Source organism: Choloepus didactylus, chromosome 7 (assembly GCF_015220235.1).
Source record: "Choloepus didactylus isolate mChoDid1 chromosome 7, mChoDid1.pri, whole genome shotgun sequence".
Classification (NCBI taxonomy): domain Eukaryota; kingdom Metazoa; phylum Chordata; class Mammalia; order Pilosa; family Megalonychidae; genus Choloepus; species Choloepus didactylus.
Genome location: NC_051313.1, coordinates 100,484,767 through 100,502,052, shown reverse-complemented (window position 1 = coordinate 100,502,052; position 17,286 = coordinate 100,484,767). Strand labels below are relative to the sequence as shown.

The 17,286-nt window shown below is 44.1% G+C and overlaps 1 protein-coding gene across 1 annotated transcript in view; it reads left to right on the top strand.

Annotated features, from left to right (window-relative positions):
• The first annotated feature begins 1,885 nt into the window (after nucleotides 1–1,885).
• The window catches only part of TFAP2D (transcription factor AP-2 delta), a 53,516-nt gene continuing 38,115 nt past the window's right edge, over nucleotides 1,886–17,286 (top strand). The window contains exons 1-5 of the mRNA XM_037844518.1: nucleotides 1,886–1,924; nucleotides 2,962–3,459; nucleotides 6,845–6,905; nucleotides 16,347–16,512; nucleotides 16,692–16,810. Of these exons, the coding sequence (XP_037700446.1) occupies nucleotides 1,886–1,924; nucleotides 2,962–3,459; nucleotides 6,845–6,905; nucleotides 16,347–16,512; nucleotides 16,692–16,810 (883 nt within the window). The remainder of the gene's footprint in view (nucleotides 1,925–2,961; nucleotides 3,460–6,844; nucleotides 6,906–16,346; nucleotides 16,513–16,691; nucleotides 16,811–17,286) is intronic.

Sequence of the window (17,286 nt, the reverse complement as noted above, 5' to 3'; positions counted from 1 at the left end):
TTCTTCCGTGGGAAGCTGCGGAGGTTCTGCTCAGGCCTGGCAAATAGACTCCAGTGCAGGCGTTTTGGGATACAGCCCCAGTGCCAATGGTACTCATCTTACCCCTCCTACATAAAAATCAAGTTAGGCGTTCTTCCTTTTCATCTTCATTGGGCTCTCAGTCTCCTGTCTTCATTAGACCAAAATATGGAGTTTCAAGCAGCTGGTGGGGTGAGGGGAGCGGCTAGCCCACCTTGAAAAGGGGAGCAAGTGTTGGCTGCTGACCCCCACGAGGGGCTGGAGCATCGCGCATCTCCATTTCAGACAATGCATTTCAATTCTTGTCGTGTGCCTTTGTCCATTCGTTTAAAGCAAAGACTGCTGAGTGACAGCCCCAGTTAGCCTGCTTGAGCAGATCCTATTAAACCCTCCCAAACCCCAACCTAAAAAAAAAAAAAAAAGCCACATGCCTGTTTGCCTGCGGCTTATTATTAAGACACCTTTTCAGCTTAAACACTTAAAAGCTAGCCAAATGAAATGACAATTAAGACTGAATTACCCCTTCTATCTCTGAGATGAGTCTGTGGGGCCAGCCAGTTGTTATGAGATAGACAAGGTTGGAAAGCAGACCTTGCTGCGCCTCAGTGTTGCGGACGTGTAGCCACCGCCATCCCCTCAGGCTCTAGACGACTGGGTGGAGGAAGCCGAATTTCGAACTAAGTAAAGCTCAAAACTGTTTGAAAGTCGAGAAATCCACCGAAGAGACAGAGATGGGTGTGCCCTCTTTTTGTAAAATGTAACTTCCAAGCACTTAAGGGTTATTTGAGGGGTAATGGTCTTCAAATACCTGGTGTCACTGCTAAATGGTTTACACAAACACCCCTCTCCATCCAGTACTGTTTCTGAAAGGGAAGAAGAAAACACAAAAGAGGGGGGAAAATGGGTTGGGTGGGGGAGTGGAAGACAACGTTTTACTTAACTGTAGAATCTTGACACGCGTTTTTATTTTCTTGGTTTTTTTTTTTTCTTTTTTAATATATTGCCAATTGTGCTATACCTTTTGATGGAAACTTGGGTGTGTCCTTCACGGTTTTATTTCTTTTTAAAGCTGCTGAGAAGTGTAAACCACCTCCCGGTTTTGCTTTTCAAAAAGGGAGAAAGAACCCAAATTCCATGTAAATATGGAAAGAGCAGCATTGTTTCCACTTGGGTGAAGGCAGACACCCCAATCTGGATGAAGTTGATTTGGGTGCTTGTTGGGAAAAAAAAAAACAGTTTTCAGCATCCAGGGAGTGGAACCAATAGGAATGAACACTTACCCATGTAAAAGGAAGCTTTAATTAATATATATTTCTATCTCTAATATACACATATCAGAGCTAGATCTCTATCTTCACAATAAAATGTGTGCAAATACTCTCCATAGAGATGAGTCCCCACCTCAGTCGGTATAGAAAAGCATGGTAAAGGTTGGAAAAAATGGATAAAAATGTTGAAAGAACCTCCTGTTCCTTATTAGGCGAAGATACAATATTTATTCCTTGTCTCCTGGGATAAATCTCTTCTGCCTATTGTCCTCCCAGTTCTCAGTGCTGATGCTTAATTTTCAAAACTTCTATATTACCAAGGGACCTACGACATCAGCCAAAGAAATACTCAGCAAGTACAAAATCTGTTCCAGGGAGCTGCTTTTGTGCAGAGGGAAAATTTTGTTCCTACAGGTTTTTAAGTGGGTACGAGGCAAGGAGCTATCTGATCTGGGCAAAGCCATTACAATTTAGATCTCTATCTATAGAACATTTTTTTCCTTAAAAAAAAATTGGAAAATACAAGAAGTTTGGATTTTTTTTTCCGATTCTTTTTTTGGAGGGGGAAATTGCATCGTAAGCTTTCGGAGAAACCCAACATGTCAACTACCTTTCCGGGACTAGTCCACGATGCCGAGGTATTATTACTTTTTTTTTTTTTTTTTTTTTTTTTTGAGCGCGCGTGTGTGTGGCGGCGGCAGCGGTGGCGGCGGCGGTGGCAGCTTCCCCTGTCTCTTATCTATATTGGACCGTTAAGTTTAATTATAATCTGGCTTTCGGGGGGAAGTTAAGGAGGGAAAGGGGAGAAAGTTCGTTATTACATCTGTCGCCAGGAAGGGCAACCCTCTGCCACGTTAAGAAACATTTGCCATAATGAAGGGGAAAAACATAATCCTAATAACAAAGAAAGGGAGGAGGGGTGAGGAGAAAGAGATAGAGACGGAAAAATGATACTCAGAAAGGAAAAGTAAAGGGACTGATGGCGGGGGGAGCGGTAGGTGGACAAGGGGGGTGGGGAACAACGCACCCGTTTTGGAATGGGCTTATTCAAGAAAGGGGACACAGAAAGGGGGATCGGTTTCCCTCCCTCAAATGGCTTAGGAAATGAGCAAGTTAAGAGATTTGCACAGACTAGAATACAATACATGTATGTGGATAATGATTTTGAGCGGTTTTGGATGAACTCCTCCGCATGGACAGGCACGGAATCTAGGTGTGGGATCTGGTAGGAGGTGGCGAAGCGCCGGCCGGAGCTGGGTGCGTGCGGACGCTCTAGTTCTGCTCTCCGCCGCCCGGGAGTCAGTTGCAAACCTGGCTCCCAAAGCCCAGCTCCCTGCGCATATTGGGCAGGGGCTGTGTGTGTGTGTGTGTGTGTGTGTGTGTGTGTGTCTGTGTGTGTCTGTGTGTGTCACCCGCACCTATATAGGGTGGGGAATTTTTTTTTTTTTTCCGCTCTCTCAACTGTGAGGACGAGGCCGCCCACCCCTGGTTTGCCTGCTCGCAAGGGCTCTCTGGCAAAGGCGTTGCGCTGGGGCTGCGGCTCGGCCCGAGCCCTGCGCACTCGTTCTCCTCGGAGGGCCAGAGAAAGCTCCCGGCTTGGGGAGAGCGGCGCCTTGGTTGCAAAATGACAAACCTCAAGTTTTTCTGCTCTCCCTTTTCCCCCTCTTCCTTCCAGATACGTCACGACGGATCAAACAGCTACCGTTTGATGCAGCTTGGCTGTCTGGAGTCCGTAGCCAATTCCACTGTCGCCTACTCCTCCTCCTCTCCTTTAACTTACTCCACCACCGGCACCGAGTTTGCGTCCCCCTACTTCTCCACTAACCACCAGTACACACCGCTCCACCATCAGTCCTTCCATTATGAGTTTCAGCACAGCCACCCGGCCGTCACCCCCGACGCCTACTCTCTGAACTCGCTCCACCACTCGCAACAGTACTACCAGCAGATCCACCACGGGGAGCCCACCGACTTCATTAACCTGCACAATGCGCGGGCGCTCAAGTCGTCCTGCCTGGACGAGCAGAGGCGAGAGCTGGGCTGCCTCGATGCCTACCGCCGCCACGACCTTTCCCTCATGAGCCATGGCTCTCAGTATGGAATGCACCCAGATCAAAGACTCCTGCCAGGGCCCAGCCTGGGGCTGGCCGCCGCGGGAGCAGACGACTTGCAGGTAAATAAGCATGCGGCGAATTTGTGTGAGCCCTCCCCTCTTCGCTCTCCCCCTCCCTCTCCGTTAATGCTGACTGTAAACCGTCTCTCTCTCTCTCTCTCTCTCTCTCTCTCTCTCTCTCTCTCTCTTTCTCCCCCCCCCCCCACTTACGGAAAGTTATAGAAACAATTAGAGGAGGCGTGAGCCCGTTCTATCCCTCTCATTGGATCGAGGTATTTCACCTGGATACGACCGAGTCCGGCTATCTGCGGCCTCCCACCTCCCGTCTGTCTGCCCAGAAGTCTTTCGTGAATCCACATTTCTGTCCCCGAGGGGATGAGATGAGAGAGATCAAGAGGCTGGGGTTGAGCCAACTGAACCCAGAATTAGACCCGATGAGTTGATGACCAATCGCGCGGCACTTTACTGGTCTAAGGGCGCTTTTCCAGGCGTTTGTAACAAACTGAGCTTATAGGGATCTTACTACTAATTGGGGGTCTGCTTTGTTCTCGGAAAGGCATGGGTCAGAAAATTGTTGAGATTCTGAGCTCTAGCTCACCAAATGTACTAAACTGCCGTGCAAAGTAAAGGAAAGCAAATGAAAGCCTCAAAAATTAATCCCAGAGAAAGTGTCTGCGCCGCTCACTTCGCCTGGGTGTGGGTTTGCGCCTAATTTTCTTTGCTTGGCCTGAGCCGAAACCCTTCCAGTTCTATAATTCACAACTATATTTTTCCTCTCCAAACCATTGCCTTTTACATAAGCTGCAACTCCTTAAAAAGAACACGAAGAAAGAAAGGGGTCTGGGGAGGCAGGAAAGAAAGAAGGAAGGGGGAAGAAGGAAGAAAGGAAAGAAGGGAGGAAGGAAGGAAGGAAGGAAGGAAGGAAGGAAGGAAAGGAAGGAAGGAAAAGAGGAACGCAGACCTGTGGAGGCCATCACGCAATCAGATGATCTCTCCCACTTTCTTCCTTAACGCATTTTTGCACTTTCATTGTCAACAATACAATTTACAAGTATGCAACGATATTGCTTTGGCCACATTTCAAACAAATAAAACCATAAATATCTTCGAAAGAACCCTAGAAGACACAAAATCAAACTTCTTTGGGCTCAAAATGCAGCTGTCCGGCGAGTCCATACTTTTTCAGTCCGCACAAAGCTGATCACCTTCTCCACTCTCTGGGCAAGGAAAGGGGAGATATTTCAAGAGCACAAGTTGGAGACGTATGGGATCCCTTGTTGCGCACAGAAAATCTTTTCCCCTCATTTACCTCCGAGCAAGGGATTATTTTAAAATTAAAGTGAAAGCCCTTACAGTCCCAACAAAGAGCTATAGCCGCAGGATTGGTACAGAAGAAAAAAGATTTGGCTCCATAAACCTTGACTTTCTACATTTATATTCACGAAATAATTTTATACGCTCCGGGCATTTTTACATTTTTCACAAGGGTCCCCTTATGTCTCAAGGGGAAAAAAATCTGCCATTCAATGCTTAGCTCAACTAAAACCTATTTACTTCTTTTTATAGCCGCGTCTGCTGCTGATTTTTTTGTATCTGTACAAATTTTTTTTCTGTGGTAGGCACAAAGCCGGGCATTTTTCAAAAGAGGGGATTAGAACATTTGCAAGCATCAGACAAAGAGCGAATCCCGTGCAAAAGGACACCGTAGTTTATCCAATTTTCGACTTAGTGCCATTCAACTGGTCATTTATGCAATGTCATCCGACCAAACAACATGTTTTACTTATGAGGGGGAAAAGTTTGTTAAGTGAAGAGAACCAAATTCGTTTCTCCTAAGAAATAAACATCTTAACGGTGCGCCAGAGAGTGGCAGAGACTGCGGTTCTCTCCTCTGGAAAGCTCCGAGGAGGCTCTTTACCTTGTAAATTTTATGTATTTTGAAATCTTTTCTACAGTTTATATCTTTAACTCTCTTTCCCCATTTGTTACTCATGGACTGAGAGAAACACCCCAAAATGCTAGACAAAATAATGTGGTGAATGACTTCATGTATAGAGATAGATATAGATCGATCTATCTATATATCAAATTTGTGAATTTGGAAAGTTGTTTTCTTCCGCTCTTCCTGGAATTAGTTGGCAGAATGAAACAGAAAGAAAGAAAGAGTCATAGCTACTTTTAAAGAGAGAAATAGGGAGGGGTGTGTGGCAGAAACCCGTCTCTCTCCTTTTATTTCTTCCTTTTTAAAACATTCATCAGCATATGCCTCATTTCAAATGCAACAAATGTAAATATACTTTTCCCTGCACAGAATTTTAAGTGAAAGTCCAATGGTTTGGAGGGCAGTCTAAGTCTGCCTAACAGATGCAAACAGTCTTGTGGCTTCAGTTCCATCTTTGAGTCCCCTAAAAAGATTTGCTATGGCCAACAAAGGAAACTGTCACACCTTTTCCCATCACCGCTTTAATTTATGCTCAGTCTCCAAGTTTTTTTTTTTCATATTGATTTGATAATCACTTTAAGGCAGAACATTTAAAATAAGAAAGAGCTCGTGAGTAGGTTGAAAAGGGGGGTCTTACAGGCCTGCCTCAATATGGTGAAAATGGGGAGGCGAAAAGGGAGCCAGGGCTGTAAAGGTTGTTTTGTAAAGTGGGTTTTTATTATGCACCGACTCTCTCCGCATTTACTTAACTCTTCACGGGCTGTTGGGTAGGTTAACACCCTTCAAGGCCTCTTTCATGTCCAATACCTCGTTTGTTTGTAAAGGAAAATGAGCCTTTAACACATTTCCATTCAGCAAAAGAGAGAGAGAGAGAAATTTTTATTTTTCTTAGTCAAAAATCAGCAAACCCCCTCCTTCTTCACAACTCAAATTATTCTTCAATCCATTAGGAGTATGAAGATCTGCAGTGAGTGAACCTAAGGGTGTTTCCTCCATAAGGCCCATTTTGGGTAGCATTATTGGGTATTCCTACATCTGTGGTGAAATAGGACCCCCATAAGATATCTTGAATCCTACACATGAAATGGCTCTTCTGATCCTTCAAGAAGCCCACAGTCCCAGAACATGGCATTCTAGTTGTAATTTGCTCCACTCAGAAAGAACAAGTATATATTGTCTATGAATATGCTGGGTACCTTGATGGAGACTCAAAGGGCTGCTCCTCTGTGCCAAGATGAAAGACACCCAAGCACTTTGAAGTGTAATATTGGATGGTCCTGTAAAATGCATGCCTTAAGATTTATACAACTTTTAGGTTGTGGTTTTTCTTACAATTTTTTTTTCTCTTGAAATCATGTTCACTGCCAAGCTTGCTCCTGCTCAATGGTTGCTTTTAAATGCCTACTGAGAAGGGTTTGAAGATGGGGCTGTTTGAAAGACTTTACCTAAAAGTCATAGCTATTAGTTTCTATTTGAGTGATTTTATTTCTCTTTCTTTTTAAGGGCTCCGTGGAAGCCCAGTGTGGGCTGGTGCTCAATGGCCAAGGTGGGGTGATAAGAAGAGGTAAGTAACAATGTGTTAACCTTAAGCATTCTTCTCTCATCTGTTGCTTTGTTTTGAAGATCCACTGGTGCTTTCAAAGAACAGATTCCATGTCTGATGATTAAGAAAACAACTGCTCTTGGTCTGGGACATTTTTATCCCACATGGAGATACCCACATTAAAAAGCCTCCTTTCCTCTGATGAGGTTGGAACACAGCCTGTGCCAAAAAGATCTGTGGGAGGAGAAATTTACTGCTCTTCACAGCACAGTGACAAAGTCAAAGTTAGAGGTAAAAAACAAAAAATAAATAAATAACAAGAACAACAACAACCAAAAAAAAAAAAACAAAACAAAAAATACCTCTCACTCTCCCTTCCCCCAATACCACATCCTGGAGCAGAATTTTGGGTATCATTTAGCCCTAAATGTGCCAGCCACAGCCTGGGTGTTTGAGGTGATGGTGTTAGCTTGAGGCTTTGAGGGATTCTGTGAAAGGCTGGATCCATTGAAGTTTCAGGGGAGACTAATGAAACACCAATATTGTAGCTGCCCTTATTTTTCTAAGTGTCCAGAACATTTCTTTCTTTAAGAGAGGGTGGGAGGAGGAGGTGGTGTTAACTGTACTAGAAAAAGCTTTCTTGTTCCCATCTGTTGAGGAAAACATCTGAATCCAGAGTTACCCATGGAATTGGAAGGTGGGGGAAAGGCAAGAAGAGAGAAGAGAGCTGTTGATTTCAGCTGGCTCTCAGACACCGAAGGAGGCTCTATTTTCAGATGTTCCATTTGACAAAAGGTTTTGAACTATGACATTCTCAGAGCCTCAAGGCAGTGCAGATTTCACTGGTTTCCCCACTTAACTCTACCCAGAGCCTCTGAAGCTTATTTTCCTAGCAGGCTGAGTAACCAGAGGAGCATACAAGGCAAGGGGACCAGCTGTTATCCCAACTTTATACCAATTAATAAAACATGGCCTATTCACCAAAACTAATTCCAGCTCCAGGGCCACAGTTGTCTTTAGTTACTGAATCACTGAAAACTGAGTCACTTCTGATGACACCAAATAAATGTCCTTCAGTCTCTCTCCAACCCTTTCAAAGGATCTTGAAAGATTCCAATGCTTTTCCACAAAGGGAAAATGTTGATAGGAAGAAGTGGAGTCTTTTGTGTTTAAACTGCAAATCTCACAACCTGATGTCCAATGTGAAACTCCATTTAAACTGAAAGGAAAAGAAAACAAGGAATGCTTTCCTTTTGGAATTTGGCTATTGTCATAGTGGATACTTGGAACTTCTGCTAGATTTAAAATAGCTCTTCAATTCTGTTGTTTCCCCCAAGGAAGTTGGAAAACTATTTTAAAGAAAAAAACTATGCATTTCTCTACAAAGATAGAAATTGAGCATTTTTTAAGCTTGTCAACCCGGGCAAAATTCCGCCATATTTAAATGACATAAAACAGGCCCAAGGCTGGTGAAAATAGAAATAAAATATATACACTGTTTTCACAGGAGGAGTGGGTAAAAACAAACAATGAAAGAAGAGCTAGGTGAAGAATGCTGATCGGGTATGTAGGGGCGGTAATGCTAAAGGTGAGACCCAGCACTCGGGCGCACAGAGAAGACGCCGGTGGTGCTGAAGGACAGCGCCACTAATTAGCGCTCGAAACCAGCTTTGCACTAATCCCGGCTTGCGCTACTGCGGTCTTTCTGCTCTCTTCTTCACTTTCTCCAAGACCGCTTTCTCAAAATACTTGAAAATAGCATCTGATCGTACAACAGCTGACAGTAGGTGGGGATTATTCAGGGCCGAAGGCAGGAATTGGAGGGGCAGCAGCTGTGGAATCAGTGGAATTTCCGGACAGAGGTTTCGGGGATAGTCCCCCAGCCTTCACTATCCCCACAGAGAAAAGCTACCCCTCTTGGGTATCACAAGATGGGAGCTGCAGACCTACCCCATCAGAGCCACAGAAATGGTCTTAGTTGATGTTTGTTGTTCTTGTAGAAACGATGATATTCGTTTCATTTAATTTTTTTTTAAAAAAAAGAAAAAGAAACACAACAGTGCTGAGTCTGCTATTTTCAACCAAATAGTGATCTTTTAGTAGAGCAGCTTCGATCCAAAGAAAAAGGGATGTAACTTGGGGTTTATGTCTGCTTTGTTTGACTAGACTCTAAATACCCCACTGAGAAAAAATTCGGACTTTAGCCGCTCAGAATTCATTTCCACGTGTCTTAAGGATAGGCCAAGTAACCTGTTTGAGTCTCGGAGACGAGAGAGTGCGTCTATGTATTTGTGTTTGCTCTAAAATGATTAATGTTCGTGATAATTTACCAAAGAATAGCAAAGATTGCAAAGAAATCTTGCATTAATAGGGGACATATATCCTCCCAAAGCTTGCCCGGTCCCCTCATCTCTGGACTACCGTTTCTTGAAGAAACGCTAAGGAAACCCTTTCTTTATATGGTCACGGTAGGGCGAAGAATTCGTAATATCAGTAATTCACGTCACCTTTAGTCATCAAAAAATCCGGATGATGTTACTTAGACTGTCTGCCATGCCTCCATCCCTCACACAACCCAATGTTGGGTAATAGCTTAGATAGGATATCTGTTTCTCCTAAAATCCTTGCTTTACAGATGAATGCACATGAAACACGATTTCTTTAAAAGCGCATTAAAAAAAATTAATTTCCCTCTCCTTTTAACCTACCGGATAAACTTGCGCTTCTAATAATTTCCAGAATGTACCGGGGTGGGGAGTTTAGGTTTCACTTCCGAAGAACCTCGGATGTTCTTTCTGAAGAAAGACAGAACCCGGAGAGCTCTACCTGAGTTCGCTAAGGGGTGGCTGTCCTGGGTTACAATGGGGGGAGTGGGGTGGAGCAGGGAGGCGTTCTTTAAATTTGACCACTTCTACTTGCAAAGAACAAAACATCATTTCCGGGACTCTCTTTAGTAAGAGGCAATTGCATTGTTTTTGCCTTTAATGAAGGCGAAATAGCCAAAGAGTGTGCGACAGAGGCGGCAGCAGCAGAGGTAATTACCATCTAGATAAAATATTTGCCACTGTCTCGGTGGCGCAGCTCCCGGCGCGCTCACTCTCGGTTAATGGTGTGCGCGATTTCGCCGGCAGCTCCGTCACTCCAACCATCAGAACCAATAATCTTTACTTTACCGGGTGCTCGCGTATCGATAGCTTCTCTCGCCTAGGGCGTTGGCTTTGATATGTTAATATTTCTGAGTAGCAAATTCTGCAGAGATCATATTAATGTTGTACGTACAGAGTGGAGCTTTGCCTTCGCTGAATATTCGGATACCGGGTTTCAAAAGTCATCTCTTGAAGAAATGAGACTTCTATTTACAGGAGTCGTCTGTGTTTTTAATCATTAAAAAAAGAAAGGAAAACCCACTGTTCTTTTCCCCATGAATCTTCTGAAGCTCCTTTCTGGCCCCCTCCCTTTCGTCAGACGCTAGCCCCTTTCATTTCTCTCTCTGAGTATTTACTATTAGGAGAACAATGACGATAATGATGATGATGGTGAAGCTAATAATGAATGGATCCAGATTGGAACAGGAGGGGTAGGGGCTCAATTGTATAGGGGTCTGTGGCCTTCAGAGGAAAATGCAGGTGAGAAGACAAGACCCAGCGTTTCCATATTTGGGTGAAAAGGGACATTTTGGCCCTGGCCTTTTTTGTGAAATCGAGATAGCAAACAAGGGGGGAAAAAAAAGAGGAAGGAGAAGGAAAAAATAAAAAAGTGAAGAGGGGAAGTGCCCTTGTTTCTCTTTGTGATCACTCTGCCTTGCAGCCCCAGGCTAATTTCAGAAACTTAAATACCGCCATAGCCTCTGGGCCAAGCCGAGAGGGAGCGGACCCGGCCACCGGCAGGCAGGAGCTCTTTCCCGATTGCCCGTGGCTACACAAAATACAAACTACTTTGAATCAAAACATTTTGGGGGAATTAATATGATTTGAACTCTGCACGTTTTAAGAGAGCTGGAGTTTGTCAGAATGCTTAGAGGCACGCCAAGGCGGAGGCATTAACGCTGCGGTACAACATTGTCAGATCTGATTTAATTTTTTTAAAAGTGCTTTCAGTTCAGCATCGGTAGCCCCAGATCTGCCAGTAACAGGGTGGATGGCCTGGTTGCTCTTCCTCTGCGGCCCTGATGATGGCCAGCGGGCTGCTTGGTCAGGAATTTGCGCATCCCTCGCCTTCTCCCGGTTTCGCGGGATCCTTTGAAGTGGTGGAACCTGGGTTAGAGAGAGCCTTTTGCTCTTTTGGCCGCTCCCTGGGACGAGCAAGGTTGGGAGGGATGGGAAGCCTTCTTCTTCCTATGTCAAGGCCCGGGATTAGAGAAAGACTACCCAGAACCTTTCTTTAACCTAATTTTCCAAAATTCATTTATATGGCGCATCCATTGTGGGTGAAATAGAGCCAAAGATATATCTGGAGGACCCACGTGCAGATACTTCAAATTAGAAATTCAAACTCCTTTATTCGAAGCCTAAAACTCATACGCCAAAGAATCTAGAGGCATGGTTTGTTCGAAATATTTTTCGAGGGGATAGGGCGCTTTTCCATTGCCTACTGCCTCTCTCTTTACAGATTTGAAAATCACCAAAGGCCAAAGCGCTCTCTGCATTGGGCGGTGGGGATTTATCCACCCCCACCCCCACCACAGCACACCCACCTCTCATTAAACCAGCGGATCTCCCAGTGTTGACCTCCCTTTCTTTTGTTCTGTCTGAAATCTGTGCCGGGAGGGGCGCTTTCAGCCCTGTTAATCCAGTTATACCTGCAATGAAATATCCTTCCCCAAACAGCGCAACTCACTGCTGACACATCATCAGAGGCCTACTTAAATTTCAATTAAGCCCGCACCTCCTTTGCTGTTTCATTACAATTAATATCTGCCGCCTTCGGGGTGGGGGTGGGGGGAGGGGAGAGGAAAAAGCGACTAAGAGGGAAAACAGCCAAGAAATGATCCTACCCCTCCCAGCTCACACACGCACCTCGAAGAAATGCAACCGCAGAACAAACAGGGACAGGAAACTCTTGTAATAGCTTACACATTTTTAATGTGTCAGAAAAAACGAGCGATCGCTGGAGATGAAGAAAGGGAGAGAAAATCCCTGCCGTTTGTATTTCTTTCATTTGAATTGTAAACATCTGTTTGGCTGTAAGGCGAACAGAACATTTATTTTGCTCTCAAGATTTAGTCTAATTATGTCAACACCGACGCTGCGGCGAGGCGGGCGGTGCCGCGGCTTTGGAGAGGATGCGCACACTGAGCCCGCACCCGGAAGGCCGCCAGGACGTATTGATCGCTCCTGGAGAGAGCCCTGGGCCCCCTGCTAGGTCCGGATCTGTTCGTAGAGGGGGGGAGCGCGGAGATGGGCGCGTGACTCTGAGACAGCTTTAGGGGCGCTGGATGAGCGTAGCTCCTCGGAGACAGCCCAGGTTGTTTCCTCTGCTCTAATTGCGCCGGAAGAGAGAAAGAAAAACGCGCGCAGACATTCGCGCTGGGTTTTTTTGTTGCAGCGCAAACTGTAGGTGGAGGTCTTGTTGCGCCCCACAACTCGCATATCTTGTGGTAGCTGTTCAACGCAATGGTGGGTTTTGGTGACATTTTCCAGGTTGCAGAGCATGCGTGCGTCCATTTTTTCCATTGCACCTCCCCGTAAGGTGGGGAGAGAAGATAAATTCTGAGCATCCCCATTTTTCAGATGGACAGATTGAGGCCCAGAGAGGCGAAAGGACTCTCACACGTTCACGGGGGTCGCTAGTTCACCAGGCTCCTACTCGTGGTCCAGTACCGTTTCCAGTACCCCACACCGTGCTGGCAGACAAGGGGCCAGACATTTCCAGCTATACAAAGAAGAGCAGAGCCCCAACTGGTGCTTCTAATGGCCGCCTGGGATCTAACAAGCTCTGGCAGCTGGAGGAGCTGCCTTCTGTATTTTGTGTCTGATTTTGCCACACTCGGTCTAAGTAGTTGACTTACTTCTTCCTGTAGCTATGGCAAAGTTAACTCTTTTATGATAACCATCTCCTAGACAAGTGACCTTAAGTTGTGTGTGTGTGTGTGTGTGTGTGTATACACACATATATATTTGCTGTTACCATAGCTATACATCTGAGTTTGCTGAATCACTGGAAATGGATGGCCCATCTCCATGTTCCAATATTAAAAACAGTGACCTCCGTGGAAGCATTGCTTCTGCACACGAAGAGTGGGTAACAGATTAACTCTGGAGCAGTTCTTCATGAGAATTGTGATTGTGCCACCAGAGATATCCCTTGCTTGATCTAGAATGAATAGCACACCATTTAAATAAGAGCTGGTATGCAACATGAGCACCATGAGGAACTTCAACAGGCAACACTGGGGATGAATACTATAAATGCCTTGGCTCCTCTGCTGTTCATTAATTTCCTTTCTTTGACATGTCATTATTGCCGTCCGTAGTCTGGATCCCCTTAAAGAAGTTCTCCTCCACCAGTGCCTTCATTCCAAATGCAAAACTCTGATTATGTTGACCTATTACTCTTTCCTACCTCTCTTAAATCTACTGGAAAGAAAGATATCAGGTTCCCCATGTTGCTGCAAACTCTACAAGTTGCCAAATCTTTAGCCTGGACGAGAGAGTTCCCCAAGGCTGCGGCTATGCCAAGTATCAAAGCAACAGAAATTCCCTTTAAAGATTCTGTGACATAAAAAATAAAAGACTCTAGAGTTGATAGCTGATCCTGAATACAGAATAAATCCTCCAGGCAATTTGTGTGTGCATACTCTTAATATGCAGCCTGTGTAACTTACCTAATAAATGCTTATTTGAGCATAAGCCAGAAACCCAATCTGGATGAAGGAGAGAAAGGCCCAGGTCCTAAGGAGTTAGGATATGGCTAAGTAGCAGACCCAGTGGCTTCCCTGGAAGCAGCTGGCTTTCAGCATATGGGGTTCACTTTGCCAAAAAAAAAAAAAAAAAAAAAAAGGACTGTTTTCCAATAGGAGAGAGACTGATTTAACTCCCCATTTTTCAATAATGATAATTTTCTGCATTTTCCTAAATTATATTTTTAACCCATTGAAAATTAGTAAAGATAGGAAAGGTCTAAACTTGTGTCCTTCCCGTCCCTTAGGAGCAAGAAAACAATACCTACACATACTCGAACACTCTCTTCTCTCACTCATAATAAACGAGCCATGTTGGGTAAGATTCGTTGTGCCCTCACTTGTATAGTGGCTAATGAGCAAGGGAGGGATGTTTTATGCAAGAATATGAATTTGCTTATGACATAGTAATTGTGGGTGGGGAGAGAGGTTTCTATGATTTTCGAATATAGACATTATGACTTTCTTGTTTAACATTCTTGTTTCAAATTGACCTCACAATGACCTAAATTCTAAAATGAGATCATGATATCCACAGTATGACTCTAAAACCTAGATTTGTTGATACCCAACTTAATTTGCTTTCCTGTTCATCTCAACTTTTGAGAAATTACTTAAGAAGTCTTTTTAAAAACTACCTATATTGTATTTATAGGTAAACTGAGAACATACCAGTGAAAGTGGAATGGTAGCCTCAGGCCCAGAAATCTAGGCACACTTTTAGGGGGAGGGAGTGGTGGTTCAAAACTCTCTCTGGGAATGTGAGATGGGGAAGCCCTGGCGACTTTGGGTTTCCGGCTCCTGAGGCAGGTGTTTGCAAGGATTTCTGTGGTATTTGACACAAGTTTGATGCCAGGAAAGGGATTTCAGTTTGACAGTGGAAACTGTGATCTCTCAGATTTCACCTGAAGGCAGATTTCCAGGCACTGCCATTGGAAATTCAGCTGAGTACAGGACTTGTTTCCCAGCTTGGAGAGGGCTGACTGCCCTGATGTTCCGCTGTTGCCACTCCTGTTTTTTGTGGCATTAGGGCAATCATGGGCCTCAGAATGCATAGGGAAAGAGACCTTGGTCCCCAGGACTTTGCATACTTATATGATCATAAGACAGCCAGGAGGGATTCTAGAAAGTACAAGAGAAGAAACACTTTAAGAATGGGGCAAGTTTAGCTTCTTCTCTTTACCCAGGTCCCCAGGACCACTTTGCCTTTTTAAACATCCTCCATCCTCCCAGATTCTTTAGCCTCTGTGCCAGAGAACACACCTAAATCTGAGTGCCAGAGATGCCACCAACACACCATTCCGTCTGAGTTGTTAGTAAAAGGGGGGAACTACCTGGGAGGTAAGTGGTGAGTCCTAGACTTGGGCTTCTCAAACTTTAATGTACAGATTTACCAGCTGGGGGGGGGGGTATCTTGTTAAAATGCAGATTCTGACTCTGAAGTTCTGGGTTTTGAGTCTGGCATTCAGCATTTCTAAGAAGCCCCCAGGAGACTCAAGCTGCCAGTTAAGGAGCACATATTGAACAAAAAATATGGTTTTAGATAACATTATTTTGCCCATTTTTCTTACACACCCTTGTATTTTCTGCCGTCCCTCATAGAATCTTGACCTTTAATGGAAGTGGGTTTAATGGATGTTTGTTCATAAATGATTTTTTTTCCAAGTTGCCACTGAAGAAAAAACTCCATCATCAGATTGCTCAGTGCAGGTAATGAAGTACTCTGGATTCCAGGGCCATATAGCTGTTATGCTAGCAGTGAGGACATCGGCATAGAGTTTGTGCAGTGGGAGAGGAACTGGGCAGCTGGAAACCCTCCCTAGCCATGATCACCCTTGGGTCCTCAAGTCCACTTTGGTTATCAGCTGCCTGAGGTTAACGACTGCACTCTTGTTCCTGGAGGAGAGAAAAGCTCAAGGGGCTTTCTGGACTTCAGAGATACAAGGCTTTGTCTCCAGGAGTCTCAGCATGTCACTGTTTGCCTGCACTTTCAGAAGTTTCTAGTTATGGACAAATGATTTTTAGTGGTGTCTGGGGATTACATGACTTATTGTATCTTTAGTTGGTATAGGGATGAGGGAAAGGAGATGGAAGTTCTCAAACATTTTGGAAAAGGACCCTCAAAACTTTCATCTATATAGTAAGAACGGATAAAAAGTGTCTATCCATTGTGTACATGCATGCACACACACAAAGAGCCATAGACAACCACCCTTTGTGGGCTTAATTGGTGCAGTTTAGGGTTTTTAATTAATTAAAGTGTTTCTTGGTGTAGATGACGTCAAAATGAACAGTAGTGGGCCAGACAATTTGAGATAAAAATAGAGATGCTGATTTTCTCTAAAATTATAACCATACCCTCTATGTGATATTTGAAAGACAAAGCCCTGTGTGTTATTTGAAAGGACATCTTCAGAGCAGCTTTCTAAGATGATCTGGGTGATGTTTAAGTATGATTGTTGTCATGTATTCCCAAAGCCCGAGTGGAACCTTGGTATTAACTGCCTCTCATGCTTTTATCCGCTCTTGTTGTCACTGATATGTGTATACTCTTCCCTCCCAAGGTGGCACCTGTGTGGTCAATCCCACAGACTTGTTCTGCTCTGTCCCTGGCCGTTTGTCACTTCTCAGTTCTACTTCCAAATACAAGGTGACCATTGCTGAGGTCAAGAGGCGTCTCTCACCTCCTGAGTGCCTCAATGCTTCACTCTTGGGAGGCATTTTGAGAAGGTAAGACAAAGTTGTTTTTTGGCGTTATGGTTCTGCTGATTGTATCAACACCACGCTCCTCAACCATCAGTCCCCATATCTTCCCTCTGATGTTGAATTCCCTATATGAGCAAGCCTTTTCATAAATTTTCTTCAGAATGGGAACTTTCATAACTCAGGTTTTATTTGGTTTTGAATAGAGCAAAATCCAAGAATGGGGGCCGCTGCCTGAGAGAGAAACTGGATAGGCTTGGCTTGAATTTACCAGCAGGAAGACGGAAAGCAGCCAATGTTACCCTCCTCACTTCCTTAGTTGAAGGTATGACTTTCAGCACTGCCAAGTAATGAAGAAGGGCTGGCATATCATTGAAATTCAGGTTTGTTAGAGTATGCTGTTTTATTTTTGTCTATACTATTAATCAAGACAGTTAACAATCATAAATGATTTTCCCAATTAATCTTGACAATAATGATTAAATTAGTCTTGGTGTAAGGCTTAGATAATTTCTAAAAAATCCCTTAATTTACTAATCTTGGTATTAATAGCAAAAAGAAGACAATGGAAGATTTAGGTACTGCAAAGTATTACCTGGCTGTTTTATTTTCAATTTTATGATTGTTCATTTTAGAGTTCAGATAACTTTGGTTTAACTCATTATAATTCAGGGCAACATGATCTATAGGTAAATAATTATCGTTTATGAAGTGTTCAAAGAGTTTAGGCTTGATACCGAGTCTGAAAGCACGTTGTCTTAATCCTAGCAGACATCTCTTAAAAATATGGCGAAGTTCAAT